This window comes from Quercus suber, unplaced genomic scaffold (genome assembly GCF_002906115.3).
Source record: "Quercus suber isolate HL8 unplaced genomic scaffold, Cork oak 2.0 scaffold_578, whole genome shotgun sequence".
NCBI classification, from domain to species: Eukaryota; Viridiplantae; Streptophyta; class Magnoliopsida; order Fagales; family Fagaceae; genus Quercus; species Quercus suber.
Window position 1 is genome coordinate 464934 of NW_027070023.1, and position 22661 is coordinate 487594.

The window sequence follows — 22661 nt, forward strand, 5'->3', positions numbered from 1 at the left end:
AGATCGGTGAAATCGACGCAGACCCTCCACTTGCCGTTCTTCTTCTTCACTACCACGGTGTTCGCCAACCAATCCGGGAAGAAGATCTCCCGAATCACCCCTGCCTCCTTCAATCTTTGAACTTCCACTTTTACTGCCTCGGAGTGCTCCCAGGCTGATCTCCTCGGCCTCTGCTTTTTAGGGGCGAATGAGGGGTCAACTCCAAGTCTATGCACGATGAATTCGGGGTCCACCCCGGGAACCTCGTATGGACTCCATGCAAATACGTCCACATTCCGTATTAGGAGTAACAACATCTCTACTTTCTCCCGGTCCTCCATGCTCTCCCCTATTTGGAAGTACTTGTCCGTATCCGGCAACACCTTTACCTTGAGCATGCTCTCGGCACGCGTGACCTCCTTCTCTGGCGGGCTCTGTAATTGCTATAAAGGCATCCCCGACGACGAACATTTGGGGTCGACCTGATCCTTCTGGTCTGTTTGCTCCTTCTTCCAATTGACCATGGCGATCAAACATCGCCTGGCCACCTGCTGACTTCCTTGTATCACCGTGACACCACAATCAGTATGAAACTTGACCCTCATGTGCAGAGTGGACGGGACAGCCCCCATTGCATGTATCCATGGCCTCCCAAGAATCACCGTATAGGGGCAGTATGAGGCCACTACGAAGAAGCTTACCATTACCTCCTTGCCCCCCATGTTCACGGGCAGAGAGATTTGCCCCTCGGGAGCCACCATTTTCCCGTCGAACCCAACCAGGGGAGCGTTGTACGGGTACATAACATTCGCTCCGCTTCCCTGGTCTATCATTATTATCTTCACAACGAAGCCGCCAACCCTCGCCGTGACTATCAACGCGTCGTCGTGCGGCTGAATGGTTCCTTCCAAATCACTGTCGCCGAAAGCGATTGGCTCTCGAGTTGGTCTGATCTTCTTCGCGAGAGGCGGCACGCCCGTACTCCCCTCTACCGATATCATTGTTAACACCTCCTTCCCCTTTGCCGTCGAAATGCCCCTCGGGGCGACGTGAATTACATCAATTACCCCAAGAGGGGGCGGAAGGGGGTTCCCTCTGTGTGGGGCGCCATGCCCTATTCCTTGATCCCCGGCATCAGTCACAAAATCCTTGAGGTGTCCTGCCTTAGCCAACTGCCCGAGATGGTCCCTTAACACTCGGCACTGCTCGGTAGTATGCCCCCGGTCTTTGTGGTAGGTGCAGTATAGGTTCTGATTCCTCCTAGAAGGGTCGCCAACCATCCGGTTCGGCCACCTGAAGTACGGCTCATGCTTGATCTTATCCACAATTTTATGCACGGGCTCCTTGAACGTCACGTTCACCTCCCCTACTGGCACTACTGGTTCTTGAATCCTCAAATTTCCCCGTGCCCTCTGTTGAAAACCGCTCTGCCGAGGATGATCCATCACCTGCACCTTGCCTTTGCTTTATATTCTATCATCTTCCAACCGCTTGTACTCCTCAATGCGCCTCATTAGCTACCTCATATCCTCGGGAGGTTTCTTAGTTAATGATTCCCTCAACCCCGACTCGTCAGGCAATCCCATTCTGAAAATGCTCGCTGCAATCTTCTCGTTCCCTCCGCCAATCTCGTTGTAGAGCTCCCAGTATCGGCTAGCATAATCACGGAGGGTTTCCCCTGCCCTCATCTTCATAGACAGCAGCGCGTCCACCGGTTGCTGTTCCCGGCTGCACGTCACGAAACGGGAACCGAACTCCTGTATTAGCTCGGCAAAACTGTGAATGGAGCCCTTGCGCAACCTGTTGAACCACCTTAAGGCCGTGGGACCAAGGCTGGAGGGAAAAACCTTGCACATCAGAGCGTCATTGCGGGTATGCAGAGACATCATTTGGATATAGTGGCTGACATGCTCCACGGGGTCCGTCTTCCCACCATACGAATTGAACGGCGGGCGCGTAAATCTGTCCGGCATCGGTGCTCGCTCAATATCTACTGAGAATGGGGACCGAGCCGCCTTGCGCAATGCACGGCTCATTGCATCCATGGCCGCATTCCTTGGCCGTCCCTCTGGAGAACCCAAGCCCCGATTCTCGTATTCCCGCGACCGAGAGCGATTTCGCCGTCGGCGAGATTTCGCTGACATGGAGCGGTTTCGACGGCGACGGGACTCCCTCGAGTGCGAGCGCTCCCTGTGGAGGTGGGATCCTGATTGATTCGACCCCATCCTACGTCTCTCTTCCTCGGCGTTAGGCCTTTTCCCTCGGTCGTCTTGACCGGCTCGACGACGCTCGTTTCGTGCTTCCAACTCCAGGTCTCGTACTAACCTCCGCAGCCGCTCAAGCTCTTCATCCCTGGCGTCGGGCTGCCTGTGCCAGGAAGCATGGGATGCCGTTCTCTCCGTTTGATACGACCCTTCTCCAAGACCGGATCGCTCTTCCAATTGCTTGTAAACCGGATCCTCGCGTCTCTTCTGCCTCTGTTCCCGCCAGGTGGAGCCCCGGGAAGACCATGTCGAGCCGCTCTCAGCGTTACTTCCAAACATCTTCCTGTGAACGAGTCTCGGCGGAACCACTGCTTAGTAGGATCTCCCCACAGACGGTGCCAATTGTGCGCACTCGAAACTGAAACCCGCTGGGCTGGGCCTCACTTGGACTCACAACTTACTTGTATTGTGGGTTTGGATTTCCTACACTGGGTCGTTCTTAACGCTAAGACTTAATGTGATCGCTTTCCTCTCCTCGGGGGTCTGGGCCACCTTCTTACTCTGCTTTCTCTCTGTTTACGCTCTTCTTCCAGCCTATTTTTCCAACCCTTGTCTTCTCAAAACTTCTTGTATTTATAGTCCATAGTTTAGTGGAGAGGTCATAATTACTTGCCAATGAGTGCAACCGGCGGTCCAGTTTTATCGATCGTAAGTGGGTGGTCAGGTGGGAGTGGGAAGCGGTGAGGGTGGCGTTGGAACTTGGTTCCCACCTCTACGATAGTTCTCGGCAGCGGTGCCTCTCCGAGGCACAGCCGGGTAGGTACAGGGCGGGGCGTCCCGAGAGTCAAATATTTATCACTGCTTGGGAAGGTGTTGCCGAGAAACGATGAAAAGGCAAGGCTTGGGCCTGCAGTACGCGTGGCCCGGGGGTGGGCCACCAGGTAGAAGGAGATTGGCCTTATGGGCCATATACCCAGGCCAGGGTCCAAAGCCCAATATAGGACACGGTGCGGGGGCCGTACATTTCCTTTACACCGAAAAGTTTTCAAATGAGATTTGGTGTTATATATTGTTGTGTTTTTATCAAGGAAGTGAATTTCGTATCGTACCGGCTAGTACGGCCAGTATATACCGTATCGACCAATAAATTGGTACAAATAACCCCCTTGTTTCGTACCATAAAAAATACTGGCCGTATCGGCAAAATCCGGATGTTTTGGCCAGTAAATGCAAACCGGACCAAAGCCACACAAAAAAAAAAAAAGGGAAAAAAAACATTCTCACTCTCTCATCTCTCCACTCATCGGCGTCACTCGCAGTTTCTCAAACTCATAGCACATGGTCTTCCTTCCTCAAATTCCGGATCTTCTTGACCGGCGTTCTCTTTCTCTCTTTGAGATTTACTTTCTCCTTCCTCCTTCTTGGTTGTGTCCAACTAAATCCAATAGCCTAAATTTCAGCTTCTTTAAACACTCAATAAAGTTGACAGCTTGCAAAAGTTATGCATAAAGTCAAAAGTAACTTTCATATGTCAGATATTTTTCATTTTTTAAATTATTTCCTAACCCCTATAAACGGTCAAAAGTCCTCTCACATGGCAGTTTGTTTTGTTTTGTTTTTATTTTTTTTTTTTTTTAAGCCCTCAGTTAGTTCACGTGTGAAAGTATTGAAAGGTAAGCTTAGTATTTTAAATTTAACTTGATTTTTAATTGGGTTTGGGCTTAGGTTTAAGATTACAAATTAGTCTAATTTATGAATATATATATATATATATGGGCTTTAAACACTATATATATATATATAGTTAGCGGTAAACTCGAAACGGTACATTAGTATTGATCGATATCTAAAATATATCGTAACGCTGGCCAAATCGGTATAGCCTCCGGTACGGTATTGACTTCCTTAGTTTTTATTGGTATTTACTGAAATTTTTGTTTTCAGATATATTTTTATTGCTTGGTAATCATTTATTTCAATTCACCCTGAGGGGCTTTAGGATTTTTTCCCAATAGCCCCATGTGCAGACCAGCAGGGTATAAGGTTCGTGAACCTTAATGAAAAAAACCAAGTGAGTTGGTATTTTTTATATAATTGTTCACGAACAATTATATTAGTTTGCTGGTGGAGAGTTGGTTCAAAAAGGTTCGAAGATTCCAGAAGATCCTTCCCGATTAAAAATATAAAAGTGGTCTCCCCCAGTTTAACAGATACCAAAGACTGTCTAAGTACAGTTCATAATGCGCAATATATCTATGACTATGAGTCTATGATGTTGGGAACTTTTTTAATAGAAATTGGGAATCTTGGAAGAGTCATGCCCTTATTTTTTTTTTTTTTTTTTTGAAAAAAACGGCAGAGTTTTATTCCTTGAAAGCAGAGGGATACAAACAGCAAGAATTTGGATCACTGGAGACATATTAAAAAGTAGAAGGATGGGAAAGTAAGGGGTTATCTTGATATTTCCTTAAGTTTTCTCACATTATTTTTTTCCCTAATTGAGAGAGAAAAGATTTGTAGGCTTGAAGAGATAAACTCCCTTGACCCCATTTTTTTCCACCTTAATTTCACCCTTATCAAATAAAAGAAGATGACACTCTCTCTTCTATTTTCCTTCACCTATTTTTCACCAGCCTTTACCCAACACATTTTAACTCCTATTATTATATAGATTTTACTAATGAATGTTCTTAGTGTATATGTTAGTAAACCATTTTTGAAAAATTTGTATCGGAAATTAAAAAAGATGTCAAATTTTTTGATAGCTTTTTCAATTCCCGATAAAAATTATTTAAAAACGGATTGTTAATGTATGCTCTAAGAGCATACATTAACCAAACCCTTATTATATATATTCTGTATGGCTGCTGTTTAAACTTAAATCAAAGTCTATGTCACAGATCAAACTTTCGTATGTGCTTTCATCATACAGCATCATTGTCATCAATCAACTTGATGTTGCTGTCACTATATATAGGTCCACTACTACTATCTTGGGGGGAAAAATCTCCTTCCCAATTCTCCTTCTCCTAAGAAAAATAGTCAAAAAAATTAAGGAAGTGCAAGACAATGTGATTGTGGTTTGGATTTGCTGGCCTTACAACATCCTTAGGACTTCAAAAGTACCCTTCCTCTCTCTATTTTTAGGCTTTTTTTATATGTACGTAGTTTATTTATTAACATATTTATTTATAGTTTCATACCCAGTTTGTTAAAACTTTCACTTTCTCAAAATGGAGAGATCCTAATGCTTTAAGTAAATAAACAAATCCAAACCTTGACATATCCTAATATTTTAAGTAAATAAGCAAATCCAAACCAACACTCTAACAACGCAATTAAATATTTGTGTAGGTTGGGTATTTAAAGCTTCAATATTGGAATCCTCAGATAGTTTGAGGGTCACCAGATTTGCCTTTACAACATGGACAAATGCTTGGAAGGCCTTAGACGCTGTTGGCATTGGGTAATGGCCCTTACTACCCTTCTCAGGCTCCTGGTTGTGGTTAAAGAACATACCAAACTTAGGATATTGTAGCTCACATGCATTTCTTGTTATGCAATTTTACTATTCGATTTTGTCAATATCCTCTGGTCTCGAGGTTCTAGCCGAGGAAAGTTCTCACTCTCTTATCTCTATCTCTAAATTATAGATTATTTTATTATGTAGTGTAAAATAAAATAGGGTATATTGTTAGAGTGGTAATATAAAATAAATAGAGTAGATTTTTTTAATGATGTAAAATGCTTTTTTTTTTTTTTTTTTTTTTTTTTTTTTTTTTTTTTTTTTTTTTTTTTTTTTTTTTTTTTTTACATATGCTAAAAGATACTGTCTAAATTACTTAATCTCATGGTCCATTTAAATAGTATGGTGCTAACTAAAGTGACTGGTGACCCATATTTCATATTTGAATTTTTGTTTTGTAAGTATAAAGAAAAAAGAGCAGTCTGCTTTTAATGTACTTTGCACCTTGTTGGATGTATCTGTAGACTATAGCCCAAATAGGTAGACCTAGAGAAGGAATGACTATGAAACCCCAATTAGATCTATGGGACAATTGTTGAGCGGATTATTTTATCTGCTGACCCTCATGTGTCAAAAACATTTTTTTCATAACTCATTAAGGTGGTGAGTTAAGTCCGCAGGATACTTGGATGGCAGACTTTTTGGTTTAGAGATGACGTAAATCTGAAAGTTTTAGGTTTAATTTGTTACACATTATATCTACGGGGGCTTTTGTTACACATTAATCCTAGATTCATGTGCAAGTATCATAGATGAATAATTTGACTAAAAGCTGGAACGCTAATTCCTTATATATAAAAAAATTAAAAAAATTAAAATAAAAAGAGAGTAAAGGTATCAAGTTGTAATTACATCAACATCATTTTCATATTGACATATTACCAGCAACATTTTCATTATACACTAATCACAGCATGTCACATTAACTGTTGTAAGATATTATTTGTCGCTAGATTTATTATTATCTTGAATAAGCCAAATCAGATAGTAGTAGGCTTTAAAAAATAAATAAATAAATAAATAAAGTGTATATATATAAAAGGGAAAAGAAACCAAAAAACAAAAAAAAAAAGTTCTTTATAGTATAGAAATACAATATTTTCTTAAAAAATAGTTCTTAATCCCAAGTCAGTGCCAACAAATATTTTCACTCTTTAGTGGCGTATCCCCATCCAACCTAAAAAATTGTACTCAAACTTCCAAAGGTAATAAGGTAATAATGAACACTTACTAATTTACACTCTTTCTCACTCATTTGTGATTGTCTAAGCCCTTTTGAAAAAAACAAGTTTGGTTTCAAATATGTTTGAAGCTATTTTTCCAATTCATAACATGAAGATTTATAAGACAATTCATGAGTGTTATTTGAACAAATCAAACGACTCATTAAAAAGTTTCGTAACTAAAACTACACCTAAATAATCTCTTTAATCACACCACATATATAGTATGTTTGAGAAAGATAACTTCAAACATATATTTTGATTCAAAATTTATTCAACAGGGAAATGTTAAATTTTTTTTTCCTCAAGTATTTAAAAGCATACACGTGTTTTTTTAGCATAATTAAAAAACATGGTACTTGGGACTTTCTAGAGTATGATATTTTCGGATGAAAGGCATTGATTGGGTGTGATGGAGTGAACTCAGTGGAGGCAAAGCAGATGGGCTTCAAGGCACCGGCTTTCACAAGGAGAGCTACTATCATGGGCTAGATAAATTTAAGTCCAATCATGGGTTTGAGCCCAAGCTCTTACAATTCATGGGCATAGGCTTCCGATCTTTTCTTAGAAGAAGGTTATAATATTATTACTAAGGAATAGCCAAATCGGCTCAGATTGCAATGTTAAGATGTAAAGGAATATCTTCCATTCACACCAAGAAACTACTAACATATCTAGCAATGTGATGAGTAGCGAAGTTACAAACATATGGAAAATTACAGACAACAAAGTAACTTGGAATGGCTTTTGTCTCTTCAATCAAATGACCATAAGCAGCAAGAGATTCGTGGTCACTTTAGGGAATTGATAATGATTTCTGAATCTCCTTACACAGTGATGGAAGATAGACCAATGTCTCGAGCAAAGGTAACAGCCTTAAATGCTGCAAGTGCCCCTACAGCAACCAGTGCCTCCACAACAGCCACGGAAATTCTTCCTAATGATGACACTGGCATTTATTGGTTTTACACATCTAACAGTGAACACCAATTCCAAGTGTGTTTGGATGCACTTCATTAAATTATATATTTGTTGAAAATGCTAAATAGTAGAAAATAAAGTTATATTGGTGGTAAACTTAAATGAGAATATATCTTAAACCATGTTTTTTTGAAAATGTTTTCTAGCAATTTTGAGCAAACATCAGGTTTTGTATTTTGTCATGTACTGTGCGTTTTTGTGCATGGAGCATAGAGCATAGAGCATAGAGCTATGCATTCGTTAGTGTAGGACCGGATTGAGATAGAGTGTCATAAGGATTATTGCAGAGATTGAAAGTTAAAGAAATCAGTTTTATTAACAATCTTTGAATCATAATTTTTTAAAAACTTTTAACTTATTATTATTATTTTTTTACATTCTTTTTTCACTTTTCTCTCCCCATCAAAGGCAATTGCATGGCAGATCTCAATCCGTATTGGACCCAAATCAAGACGATATTTCAATAAAAATAATTTGTCCACTGTGATCATAAGTCTGTCATTGTAGCAATCAAATTATCAAAAAAAAAAATTATCATGTAAAATAATTGTGAAATTTTTTGTATTTCAAAGGTATAGCATTATAATAGTTTTTGTTCTTATTATATCTTGCAAAGAAAGACATGGAAGATGTTTATTCGTTTAGACCCCTTAAACAGATTGTTTAACCTAATTAATTAGCCAAGTGATTATTTAGATTAATTTTCAGATCTAGGTTAAACACAAATAAATCATATCATGCAAAGATACGAAAAAGTAAATAACACCACGATATAATTACCTAGGAAAACCAATAAAACTAACCCGTTTTAAGGTAAAAACCTGGGGAGGATTTGACCTAGCTATGCTTAAGGTAAACCAAATCCACTATAAGAGAACTGAAGTTTTTACAAAAGATTTAACCTTAAATCTATTGCTACTTCATGTAGTAACTTACTAATACGACCACATGCAAATTTCGAATTCACAGACTCCTTCTCTTCTTGGATTTACATCAACACAAGCCACGTTGCTTGTGACTTTGAGATCCCACTCAAAGGTTTTAGTAACACAAACTCTCAAGTTTATGACTCCAAGACCACCTTTAAAGGTTTAGATTATCAGCTATTGTTGATCTTATTGCAGCAATTTCAGATCTACCGATTTTAATGGTAGGAGAATGATTTCCGGTAGTGACTTTGAAAGAGGAAGGCACAAAACATTTTAGATCTCACAAGAGCACCTCCAAAGTCTCTCAAAAGCTCTAAAAACATAGTTAGAGTTTTCCTTTATATACTAGAAGTGTTTTGCTTGAACCTCAAAACGTTTAAGCAAAGTTTGGGCTGAAATAGAATTCTGCAGAAATTTCATGTCTGCGATTTTCAATCGGTCAGATCTAATTTTTGATCTGTCCGATTTCACTGAATTTGAATTCTTTGATTTTCTGACTTGAATTTTCTTGTGTTTTGACTTGTAACACCTTGAGCATTGTCTAATAAACTCTATAGACTCTAAGATCTATACCTAGACAAGTTTGTGCTCACAGTTTGCCAATTGTTCTAAAGTTTTAGAACCTAACAATCTCATTCTTTGGCAATCCATGACAAAACTCACATACAATATGAAATACTCAAATACAATAACAACTCAATTACAATGAAATGCTCAATTACATCACAAAACCCAATCTAAGACTCCTAACCTAGAAGTTGCAAAAAGAGCCAGAAGATCTTGATCAGAATATATCTGCTTTTCCTGAAACACTCAAAAGAGCACATAACCACATGTGTGGAAATAAAGACAGGTAAATATAAAATCAAAAACAAACTAAAGCAAACTAACTCTCCCCCTATGGTAGATACATCAACAAAAAAAAAAATTATTTTCTCCCCCTAAATAAAAACAGTTAAAAATTTTTTCAAATTTCGTCTATTTCTCCCCCTTTTTGTCACGTATTAACAAAGACAACCCAATCAAAAGTTAGACAGAAAACATACACAATAAATGATAAGAGAAAATAGAGAATCAAGATAACACAAAACAATTCAGCTCCATAGAAAATAGAGGCAACTCCCCCATGAAGAACAACAACTCCTATGAACAACATAGATTTTAAAAATAGCTTTCCCCCCCTATAAAAATAGGAAAAACAAAACAAGTTTTGGGAAAAACAATTTTAGGGAAAATTTAGGAGTTGGGGAAAACTAAAAAGAAACAAACCTGACTTAAGAAAAAAAAAAGTTGAGGATACATGTGAACAAAAATATTCTCTCTTTCAATACATGCAAACTCAACACCATGTGACCCATAAACAAATCTCAATAGTAGAGAAAATATTTGCACATTTATTATCCACCATATCTTAAAAATAAATTCCAATTTTAAAAGTTCACTCATCAAGAAAAATAGCATATACTAGAATGTATAGAACTCAAAAATAAATCAATAAATTTTTAGATCAAGTTGAGTACCCAATTTAGCAAAGTGTATGCGTGATGTGTGTGAAAACAATGAGTGATATGACTGTAAAAATGTAAGATGGATAAAGAAAACAATGCAATGCATGTCCTAATCTATATGTGTAGTAAATGAAAAGGCTGATCAGTTAAAAACTTAAAACTGGAAATTTTCCAATTTCGATCAGTCAAACACCAATCGAGTATCAATCAAGAGAGGCAAAGAGTTTTTAACATAGAAACTCACAAGTTCGATCGGTCAAGTGAGAACTTTGATAGGTCGAAACAATTAAAAATTTTACATTAAAATACTATCCCTTTATTAATTTTGTTATTACTTTCTCAAGTTATTCATATTTACCTCTCTCTTTTCTTTATGAGTAAATAAATATTAAAAAATGGATTTGCATGTCAATAATAACCATGTATATTTACACAGTTATTATAGCAACAATGTAAATTTACACATTTTCAATTGAATTATGTAGCTGATTTTTGATACAAAATTAACACCTAATGCTATTTTACACATTTGCTCTCAAAATAATAATAATTTTACACGCATTCATGTGAGTGCTATATAAAGTGCAATGATAAAAGTTTCTTGGTTGTCAAGTGCAATCCCTCTCAAAACATCTCCTAAGTAATATTAATTAACATTGGGTAATGACCCTTGTGACCCTTTCTCAAACTCTAGCTGGTTGTTAGGACTGTCCACCCAACCCGGCAAACCGACAAAATCGAGCAACCCGCCCGACCCTGAACCGAAAACTGCCTGAACCGACCACTCTGACATCGGTTGGGGGTTGCCACCAACGGAACCCGACAGCTTTGGGTCGGTTGGCAGGTTTCCTCCCCCAAAAATTGAGCCACCCGACCCGAGCATAAAACCAAAAACCTCAGCGATATTTGAAGGATTTTCGACGAATACTTACAAAATCTAGCAATATTCGAAGGATTTTCGACGAACACTTACAAAATTCGGCGGTATTTGGAGTTCTCTAGTGAAGATTACTTGAAGTCCCATGAGATCCGACGAGTTCCGGCGAGACCGCTGCCAGATCTCGACGGATCCGGCCAAAATAGCTCTCCGACGATACAACCCGAAACCCGACGGTACGACCCGAAACCCAACAAGTCCAGAACCGACTGATCCGACTAGCACTCCAAGTCGATTTCGGGTTCCGTTTTCACCCACCTGAAAGTTTCGGGTCGAGTCTAGGTCAGGCACAAACCCGACCCGGCCCCACCCGTGGACACCCCTACTAATTGTAACAACAATGTTATTCTGCTATTTTTCATGTATCCAAAAAGTTTGATCATAATTCAAAATTGAGACTTTTCTACCAAAATTAATATACAATGCTGATAATTTTCTTTTGAAATTATTGTTCATGCTCTCCACTGCAAATAAGCTCCCAAGTGGCACCATTAGGTTCTCTTCCAAGGTAGTTTTTATAGAGGAATCAAGCTTCTATAAGCTTGTGCATCTTGCTGATGGAACAATTATCAAGACTAAGGTAAAATCACCTGAAGTATTATTATTAACTATTTTATTTTTATTCTACTGGGACCATAATTTGGTGCAATAAAAATAAAGAATATTGAGAGTTTAAGGATTCATAAGAGCATTATCTTTTAGGCTCATGCATCAGGTTATCCAAATGCAATTTAGAGAATACTGTAGCAGAAAAGCACTAAAAATAAACCTCCAACCCATTATTCACCACTGTAAAAAACTTTACATGCTGCTACAATATTTTCAAAAAATAAAGGATATTGTATGTAGCTCACATGCATTTCTTTTTAAGCATTTTTTTTCTATTCGATTTTGTCACTATCCTCTGGTCTCTAGGCTCTAGCGGAGGAAATTTCTCCTTTTCTTATCTTTTATCTCTAAAAATACAGATTATTTTACTATGTAGTGTAAAATAAAGATTGTNTTTTTTTTTTTTTTTTTTCCTTTCTTTTAATTGATACTAAAGTCTAAAACCATGAATAATTAGTTCTGAATTGAGAAAATGTTTTATGGTAAAATTTTATATTTATTATAATACACACACTCACACACACACACACACATACACACATACATACATACATACATATATATATTTATTTATTTATAAATATAAAAAATAGTGGTAAACCTGAAACGGTACACCGATATTGATTGGTATCTGAAATATATCGTACCGCTGTCCAAACCGGTACAGCCTCCAGTACGGTATTAACTCCCTTACTAGAAATTTCAGCGTTTACATCTTTACCTTTGTTTAACCTAGCAAAATAGGCCTTTTCTTTATAATTCCTCTTAAAATGAGGAATATAAATTTTGCCATTAGGCTTAACGGGAATTGAAACAGAAACAAATATGTTATCAACAAGAAGTTTGGAATTAGACAAATTTTCAAGTTTAACTTCAACCTCAACTAACTTTTGTTCCAAAATTTTCATTTTTTCATCTTGAGAGGAAAATTGATTTCTTAAAAATTCATTCTTTTTATTAGATTCAACCAATCTCATAATCAATTCCTCTTTTTCAAGATTAGCCAATTTTAACTCTTCCCTGAATTTCTTAGCAATATTCATAAATTTAGTTAATTCCCCACGGAGAGTTTTACAGGCATCAAAAAGATCAACAAAAATATTAGTGTCCTTTTTATTCAAATCATGACAAATGTGAACGAGTGTACTATTTGTGTTTGTAATTCTTAATCTTTTGAATATTTTGTAGGTTGGGTATTCGAAGCTTAGTTTTGGAATCCTCGCATAGTCTAAGGATCACTGGATTTGCCTTTTCAGCATGGACAAATGCCTGGAGGGCATTAGATGCAATAGGCCTTGGTGAATCCCTCCGACAACAACATAAACAGTTTCTTTGGTAAGTACTAAAAGTAGATTTCTCTCTTTCCTTAAGAAGAAGCAAAAACAGGCCGAGTACAAATACTGTGAAAGATTTTTACAATCATGTGGATTGTGGACTATCAAAAACTAAAAACTGTTGGGTGCTTCCAATTTTGTTAGAGCTTTAGCATATGAGTTAGTTTAATGATCAATCTAAGACAGTAGCCACCAAAACTTATTCACATACTCATGGGTCCATATATTGTGAGAACTCCATAAGATACACCAGTAAAAATACTTTGCATTTAATTTTATACTTCACCAATTGCAACTTGTCACACCTTTTTTTTAATTTTTAATTTTATTAAGTAACCAAAGCTGTAGATAGAAAAAATTGCACTGCATATTACAGTTAATGAAGTATAAAAGTGGAACACTACCAATGAGATAGAAGAAGATTTATATTCAAATAACACTTCCACCACTTCTTAATTCATATGGTCGAGTGAGTGATACCTATATCCATCGCCATTTGAAGGCTACGCAAAAGGAACTGACCTCCCAGCACAAATACAAGAAAACACACACCATGTTAACTGACCAGCAGATAATTATATGCAGGAATGTGGCCACCTCTACAATTACAGGACATCAAACCACAGCCATGTCATTTAAAGCAAAAGGAAAAATGTAAGTCAAAGCTCTACTTATGGTTGTAGTGCCCATATATCATACAAGTTGTAACCTATTAGCTCTCTCTCTCTCTCTCTCTCTCTCTCTCTCTCTCTCTCTCATATTGGTAGGGATGGCAAACTTTCCCTACCCTATCTAACTCGGGATTTCTCTTGCCCCATCCTAAATGAGTTTATGTATAAAAATTTAAATTTTTTAATTTAAATATGCTTGGCTTTCTCAGGTTAGAAGAAGAGATTGGGAATAAGGCACTCATGATCCAAGCCCATCTTGTCTCAATGAGATCCCTATCCATTGAGCATTCACATCAACTCATGCAAAAAGAAATTATACACCCATTAGATTATTTATTTTACATTACATTTCATTAAAATACTATCCCTTTATTAATTTTGTTATTACTTTCTCAAGTTATTCATATTTACCTCTCTCTTTTCTTTATGAGTAAATAAATATTAAAAAATGGATTTGCATGTCAATAATAACCATGTATATTTACACAGTTATTATAGCAACAATGTAAATTTACACATTTTCAATTGAATTATGTAGGTGATTTTTGATACAAAATTAACACCTAATGCTATTTTACACATTTGCTCTCAAAATAATAATAATTTTACATGCATTTATGTGAGTGCTATATAAAGTGCAATGATAAAAGTTTCTTTGTTGTCAAGTGCAATCCCTCTCAAAACATCTCCTAAGTAATATTAATTAACATTGGGTAATGACCCTTGTGACCCTTTCTCAAACTCCAGCTAGTTGTTAGGACTGTCCACCTAACCCGGCAAACCGACAAAATCGAGCAACCTGCCCGACCCTGAACCGAAAGCTGCTTGAACCAACCACTCTGACGTCGGTTGGGGGTTGCCACCAACGGAACCCGACAGCTTCGGGTCGGTTGGCAGGTTTCCTCCCCCAAAAACTGAGCCACCCGACCCAAGTATAAAACCAAAAACCTCCGGTGATATTTGAAGGATTTTCGACGAATACTTACAAAATCTGGCAATATTTGAAGGATTTTCGATGAACACTTACAAAATTTGGCGATATTTGGAGTTCTCTAGTGAAGATTACTTGAAGTCCCATGAGATCCGACGAGTTCCGGCGAGACCTTTGCCAGATCTCGACGGATCCAGCCAAAAATAGCTCTCCGATGATACAACCCGAAACCCGATGGTACGACCCGAAACCCAACAAGTCCAGAACCGACTGATCCGACTAGCACTCGAAGTCGGTTTCGGGTTCCGTTTTCACCCACCTGGAAGTTTCGGGTCGAGTCTGGGTCGGGCACAAACCCGACCCGGCCCCACCCGTGGACACCGCTACTGATTGTAACAACAATGTTATTCTGCTATTTTTCATGTATCCAAAAAGTTTGATCATAATTCAAAATTGAGACTTTTCTACCAAAATTAATATACAATGCTGATAATTTTCTTTTGAAATTATAGTTCATGGTCTCCACTGCAAATGAGCTCCCAAGTGGCACACCATTAGGTTCTCTTCCAAGGTAGTTTTTATAGAGGAATCAAGCTTCTATAAGCTTGTGCATCTTGCTGATGGAACAATTATCAAGACTAAGGTAAAATCACCTGAAGTATTATTATTAACTATTTTATTTTTATTCTACTGGGACCATAATTTGGTGCAACAAAAATAAAGAATATTGAGAGTTTAAGGATTCATAAGAGCATTATCTTTTAGGCTCATGCATCAGGTTATCCAAATGCAATTTAGAGAATACTGTAGCAAAAAAGCACTAAAAATAAACCTCCAACCCATTATTCACCACTGTAAAAAACTTTACATGCTGCTACAATATTTTCAAAAAATAAAGGATATTGTATGTAGCTCACATGCATTTCTTTTTAAGCATTTTTTTTCTATTCGATTTTGTCACTATCCTCTGGTCTCTTGGCTCTAGCGGAGGAAATTTCTCCTTTTCTTATCTTTTATCTCTAAAAATACAGATTATTTTATTATGTAGTGTAAAATAAAGATTGTGAAGTAGGTTATATTTTTAGAGTGATAATGTGATACAAAATGCTTTTTTTTTTTTTTACCAAAGCCATAATACTCTCTCTAAATTATCTAATCTTATCTCACAGCCCATTTAAATAGTACTGGTGCTGACTAAAAGTGATTAGTGAACCATATTTCAAATTTGAATTTTAGTTTTGTATGTAAGTATAAGCCGAAAGAGCAGTCTGCATTTTTGGTACTTGCACCTTGTTGGATGTATCTGTAGCCCAAATAGGTAAGACCTAGAGAAGGTATGACTATGAAACCCCAATTAGATTTAAGGCACAATTGTTGAGTGGATCATTTTAACATCTTTTTCATACTCAATTAAAAAGATGAGTTAGATTTTTTTTTTTTTCCTCTGGTATTTAAAAAGCATACGTATATGTGTTTTTTAGCATAATTTTTTTTTTTAAAAATATTATGGTACTTGGGATTGGGTGTGATGGAGTGAACTCAGTGGTGGCAAAGTGGCTGGGCTTCAAGGCACCGGCTTTCACAGGGAGACCAACTATTAGGGGCTGGATGAATTTCAAGTCCAACCATGGGTTTGAACCCAAGATCATGCAATTCATGGGGATGGGCTTTCGATCTGGTTTTCTTCCTAATGATGATACTAGCATCTATTGGTTTCTCTTATCCAACGGTGAGCCCAAATTCCAAGTGTCTTTGGATGCACTTTATTAAGTTATATTTTTGTTGAAAAGCATTGCAAGAAAAGATAAAGACATTTTTTTTCCCCTTACAGTCGTTAAGTTGGTGAGTTGTAAATACTAAATAGTAGAAAATAAAGTGATATCGATAGTAGAGTTAAATGACAATCAATAACAACTTAACAACTCAATAATTATAAAATTTGTTGTGAAAAATATTGTGTATATAGCATGGTTGCATGGCTCTCAAAGCATGTTTATTGAAAAATGTTTTCTAGTAATTTTGAGCAAACATGGAGGATAGAGCTATGCATCCTTTAGTGTACATAGGACTGGTTTGAGATAGTGTCATAAGAATTATTGCATGAGATTGAACGTTAATATATATATATATATATATTCTCGATTTTTGGGTCATAATTTTTTTAAAACTTTTAACTTATTATTTTTTTCTATACATTTGTTTCACTTTTCTCTCCCCATCAAAGGCAATTGCATGGCCGATCTCAATTCGTATTGGACCCAATTCAAGACGATATTTTCATAAAAATAATTTTTCCACTGTGATCATAGTTTATTGTTGTAGCCATCTAATTATCAAAAAAGGATAATTTATCATGTAAAATAATTGTGAAATGTTTTGTATTTCTAAGGTATAGCATTATAAAAGTTTTGTTCTTATTATATCTTGCAGAGAAAGACATGGAAGATGACCCAGCTAAACTGAAGCAATTTGCGTTAAGCAAGTTAGCAAATGTACCAGATGAAATAAAGGCCATTGTTGAAAACATTGAACTAGAATATATTATGTTATCCCCATTAAGGTATAGACATCCCTGGGACCTTATTTGGGGAAACATCAATAAAGGCAATGTTTGTGTGCTTGGTGATGCATTCCACCCCATGACCCCAGATATTGGCCAAGGTGCTTGTTCACCCTTAGAAGATGGTGTTGTTTTAGCAAGGTGCCTTGCTTGGGCTTTACTCAAGCAAGAACAAAGTGGAGAATCAACCGAGAAAGTTCATAGCGAAAGCGAGCAATATAAGAAAATTGAGATGGGGTTGAAGAACTATGCCAAATAGAGGCGATGGAGAAGCATTGTTCTCATAAGTACAGCTTATGTGGTCGGTTTTTTCCAGCAGGGTTATGGGAAATTAACCACCTATTCTTCAGAGACAAATTATTGGCTGCATTCCTGTCGTCATTGCTATTGAAAACATTTCTTGAATGCAGTCATATGCATTTGCTTTGTATTATTGTTGGTATTTTTCACTTTAACAATGTCAATTAGTGTAAACTGAGAAACCCTCTTAATGTTCATTCATGTTTGGTAGTGATCATTTAAAAAAAAAAAACGTTTTCTGTATTAAAGTCAAATAATATTATTTCAACAATAATTTAGTTATTAACTATTAGTATGGATTTGAGAATGGTTAACAATTTTTAATTGTGGTGCTTGTACATGAAAAAATAAAAATAAAAAGTTAATCAAGTAGTTCGTAAATAAACTCAAACTTATTAAATAAAATTAAAAATGAGCTTGTGTTCAAAATAAAATAAATGAATAACTTTTAAATTTCAATACTTGGCTCAGCTAAACCTATTCACAACCTTCCTTTGTTTGGTTGAGAGAATAAAAAAATATTAATTTGTATTTTCTATTATTATATATCTAGTAGAGAAGATGGAAAAATAAAAAGATCATCATCATTATCATCATTAAAAGTAAAATGATGGAAAAGTGGGAGTAATTTTGACATTTCATTTCCTTAAGTTTTCTTTCCATATTTTTTCTCTAATTTGGAGAGTAAAAGATTTTTAGGCCCAAAGAGATAAACTCCTGGGACCCATTTTTCTTCCACCTTAATTTTTCCCTTACCAAATAAAAGAAAATAACACTCCTCTATTTTCCTTCCCCTGTTTTCCACCCTCCTCTGCCAAAGACACTTTAATTCCTATTAATTTATTTATCCTACATGGCTGCTATTCAAACTTAAATCAAATTCTCGGTTGGCTTCCAAGTCCAAACAAGCAAGTTACAGTGGTTATGGGTGGATTTGGGTCGTGAAATAAATTTTTACTAGGTTTAATGGTTGTGGGTTCAGGCGAGAAGAAAGAGATACATGGTTCTCAGAACCGGACCGAACTGAGAGGTCAGACCGTAAAAACTAGGAACCGGTATGAAAACCGATTTTTTAAGCCTAAAGAACCAGATTTTTTGTTAATTCCGTGAACCCCTAAAATCGGGATTGGACCACACGAACCGCTGAGAACCGTGCGGTTCAACCCCTTAGCAATTTTTTTTTTAATAAAAACAACTTAACATAATTTTATTCTACTTAATTAAATTATCCATCTCTTAAAAGGAATAAAAAAAATTATAATTAAAATCTTTCAAAGATATTCAACTTTACTTCAAAAATTAATCATAAATTTTAATGTTTTCATAGTTATTATTTTATTTTATTAACTTTTTTATTTAATTATTAAATATATACTTGAAATTCATTAAATTTCCCTTACATATATAGATATATTAGTCAATTTTGCTAGTTTTATAAATTTAATATCTATATTTAGGCTTTAATTAATTATGACATCATCACGGTTCGACCCCAATTCAACCTCAAAAACTTTGAACCTCTTCATTTTACGGTTCAATAAACGGTCCGAATTTGAAAACCTTGGAGAGATACAGTAAAATAAATTTTTGATGGGATGGTTTTATTATTTTAATGTGATGAAACTTTCAAATAAAAAGATGTGATATAAGGTGTATTATAAAGTAGTGTAGTAAAATAAATAAAGTAATTTTTGATGTGTTGAAATGACATTTGGCATAGCACAGCTAATTAATAATAGTGCCATAATAGTGAATTAATAATACAATCAGGAGACTATCTAAAAATAAAAACTGTTGGGTGCTTTCCGATTTTGTTAGAGCTTCAGCATATGAGTTTAGCTTAACGATCAATCTATCAACAATAGCTAGCCAGCACCACTTATTCACTCTAGTTAAGTGATGCCTATGTCCAATATCATTTTACTCCTACACCACTTAATTCCCCATAGTAATTGCAAAACGTGGAATATATATAGACTTTAGATGTATTTGGGATTTTTTTTTTTTTTGACTGAAATACGGTAGAAGTATATTAATATGTGAAAAGAATTACATATATAGTCATTGAACCATAGGCTTTCAGGAAAAACAATCAAATACAGTGGCTAGCAAACCCAGGTAACAACGAAACAAAAGAAGGAAAAGGTGCAAGGTATAGCTGATAAGTGAGGGGCGAGTGCATTCTGATATTCATCTAGCAAGGTGTTGCCCCTCGAAGTATGACCGTGGGGTGGGTCTGACGCTGTTCAAAATTGGAACCGGTTTCGAGCATTTCACAAAGACCAGGCAGTCATGACCCAAGTCTCGAGTTCTTAGCCAGTGAGACGGTTAAGCATATGCCAGGCCAGGAGGTAGAAGCTTGGAGCCACTATGCTACTCTTTTGCAGTTTACCACGTATCAACGCCTAAACATTTCGTGCGAAGGGGCATTCCCACAGAATATGGTTGGTAGTTACATCATGTTGACTACACAGAGTGCACTTTGGGTCAATTTGCACCATTCGAAGGAGAAGGTTAAACCTCGTTTGAAGAATATTAGAGCATGCCCGCCAAAATAAGTTCCAAACCTCAGGGGAAGTGTTCATCGACCAAATGCTCTTCCACATCTTCCTATCCTGACCCTCGTAGAGTTGTGAAACATCGACTGGACCAGTGCTCTGCCTCACTGTCTCGTGTTTGCATCGAAGTGACTACTGACCTTCAAGGTTCAGTCCGCACCAGGCCAAAAGCTGTCAACACACCAACGCTCCCTCCATCTCCATCGTCTATCTGCCATACCGATCCTTCTCTAATAACCTCTCTGGCCAGGAGTAAGCTTCGCCAGACACGTGAGGGATTACTTCCTAGCTCAGCATCCATGAAAGAACATGTAGGAAAATAGCAAACTTTATAAACACGGTAGAAAAGGGAGTGGGTACCATGAACGTTAACGTCAAGCCTGTTTGGCTAACATAGCCAAATTGAAAAGCATTATTACCCCAAAACCTATGCCCCTTTTGTCTTGGGAGAGCATAACTGTTTGCCCCCACCAACACTTAGCCAAAACGGAGTTAATTTCATCTCAAATGGTTTTAGGGATTTTGAAGATCCTCATGGAGTGGGTTCGGGGAAAAAAAAAGCTCAGCCTCCACTCCTTCTCCTCCTCCTCCCCTCACAACCTCTCCAAGCTCTGCCACACTGCTGTCAACATCCTCTCCCTGAAGCCCTCGCTGTCCACTTCTCAAGCAATACTCTTTTCTTTTAGGACTAGGGCTCTGCTTTGAAATCTTAGATCTCAAAAAAGAACCAAACCAAATCAAAAACCTTTTTGATTTGTTATGAATTTCATGTAGTGAGACTGAATCTTTCATAAATGGGTCTCCCTTTTACGGAAATGTTCTTTTCCGTCTTTAGTATCAGAGAAGCTTCCATAGCCTCTGCCCTCTCTCTCTCTCTCTCTCGTAGGTATAATTGTATAAATTAAACGCATCTAAATAAGGAATAGATTTTAAATCTAAGGTATTTCTAATTCTAATCCATTAATTTAAAACCAAAACTCAAGTATCCTAATGCAACTTCATTAATAGTTCATACAAAGAACCAATAACAGCTACAAACACTAAAACAGCAGAAAAGAAAATCTAAGGTACTTACAAGCAAGCCATTAAGGTACTCACAAACTTAGCCTGAAGACTTCCTAGCCATCTTAGTTGTCATTCAAAAGAATGTCTGCCAGAGTAGTGACCAACCTAGTCGTCACTCCCTCTACAGCTCCCCTAACAAAGCCATCTTTTCTTTTCTTTTTTTTTACAGATTTTTCTCTTTTTTTCTTTAAATTTTGAAATTTATTATTAAAAAAAAAAAGAGCCAAAACAACGTCATTTTGGCTCAATTGATGGCAATCCCTAACTCAATTCTAACGGAGTTCTACATTGACAAAAATTGAAAGTTAGAGAATTAAAATGACAAAACTGAAAGTTAGAGGACTGAAATGAAAAAGATTGAAATTTAGAGGGCCAATTTTACATTTTTGCCATTAATATATTATTTTATAATACATTGGTAAAACTCCCCATTTGGCATTGTGATGGTAAAATTCCCTATTGTTAAGAGCACTTATATATTTGGATATTATATCCTATTTTATTTTACTATCTTAAAAAATTATTTTATCAATTATATTATACCATTTTATAATACACTCAATATCCTAATTTTTATTTTACAATACAACATATTAAAATATATGTCTACACAATAAAATAATATATTTCAAAACATAAATAAAAGCTAGAAATGAGAAACGGATAGAGAGACATAGATTGAGACTTGAGCCAGAGAGTGGGAGGAGAGAGGAATGAATTAAAAAAAATTATTTTCTTTTACAATTGTGCTACAATGTACCATCACAAATTTGAAATTTGTGATGGTCCTGTAGCACAATTCTAAAATTTTTTAGTATACCAAACCAATACAAGGCCAAATGTTAGGGCCTTTTTAGTACTTTAATGCTAAAATTTGCTTACATATGAAATTTGTGATGGTATTGTAACACAATTCTAAATTTTTTTAAGATACCAGACCAATACAAGGCCAAATGTTGGGGCCTCTTAGTACTTTAATGCTAAAATTTGCTTACATATGCCATTTGCAAGGCTAATTGTGAATGCTCTAAGAGCATTCATATTTGGTTTTTACAAAAAAATTCATTTTGCCATTTTAAAATTTATTTTATCATTTATACCATACTATTTTATAACACATTCAACATCTCAACTTTTATTTTCTTATACAATTAATAGAATCAATTTCATAATGAAGACCGTTTCAGTTTGATTGAAAGAACGATATATTTCGATATCAGTTGATATTAGTGTACTTATTCGAAATTACCACTATTATTATAAATATATAATAAAATATAATAATAGTTATTTTATCATGTTTATTGCCGTATAAAAAATTTATTTAAACAATATATATTGATTTA

The 22661-nt window shown here is 36.3% G+C and overlaps 1 protein-coding gene and 1 pseudogene across 1 annotated transcript; one reads left to right on the forward strand and one right to left on the reverse strand.

Annotated features, from left to right (window-relative positions):
• Positions 1–422: 422 nt before the first annotated feature.
• On the reverse strand, positions 423–1424 carry LOC112029615 (uncharacterized). Its single transcript, XM_024062299.1, has one exon. The coding sequence runs from the start codon at positions 1422–1424 to the stop codon at positions 423–425; it is 1002 nt and encodes a 333-aa protein (XP_023918067.1).
• Positions 1425–5074: 3650 nt separating this feature from the next.
• On the forward strand, positions 5075–17860 carry LOC111984007 (monooxygenase 2-like; annotated as a pseudogene).
• The last annotated feature ends 4801 nt before the right edge of the window (positions 17861–22661 follow it).

Bases quoted from the DNA above. Each gene is read 5' to 3' on its own strand.
- LOC112029615 (XM_024062299.1), bottom strand. From the start codon at position 1,424: ATGGATCATCCTCGGCAGAGCGGTTTTCAACAGAGGGCACGGGGAAAT.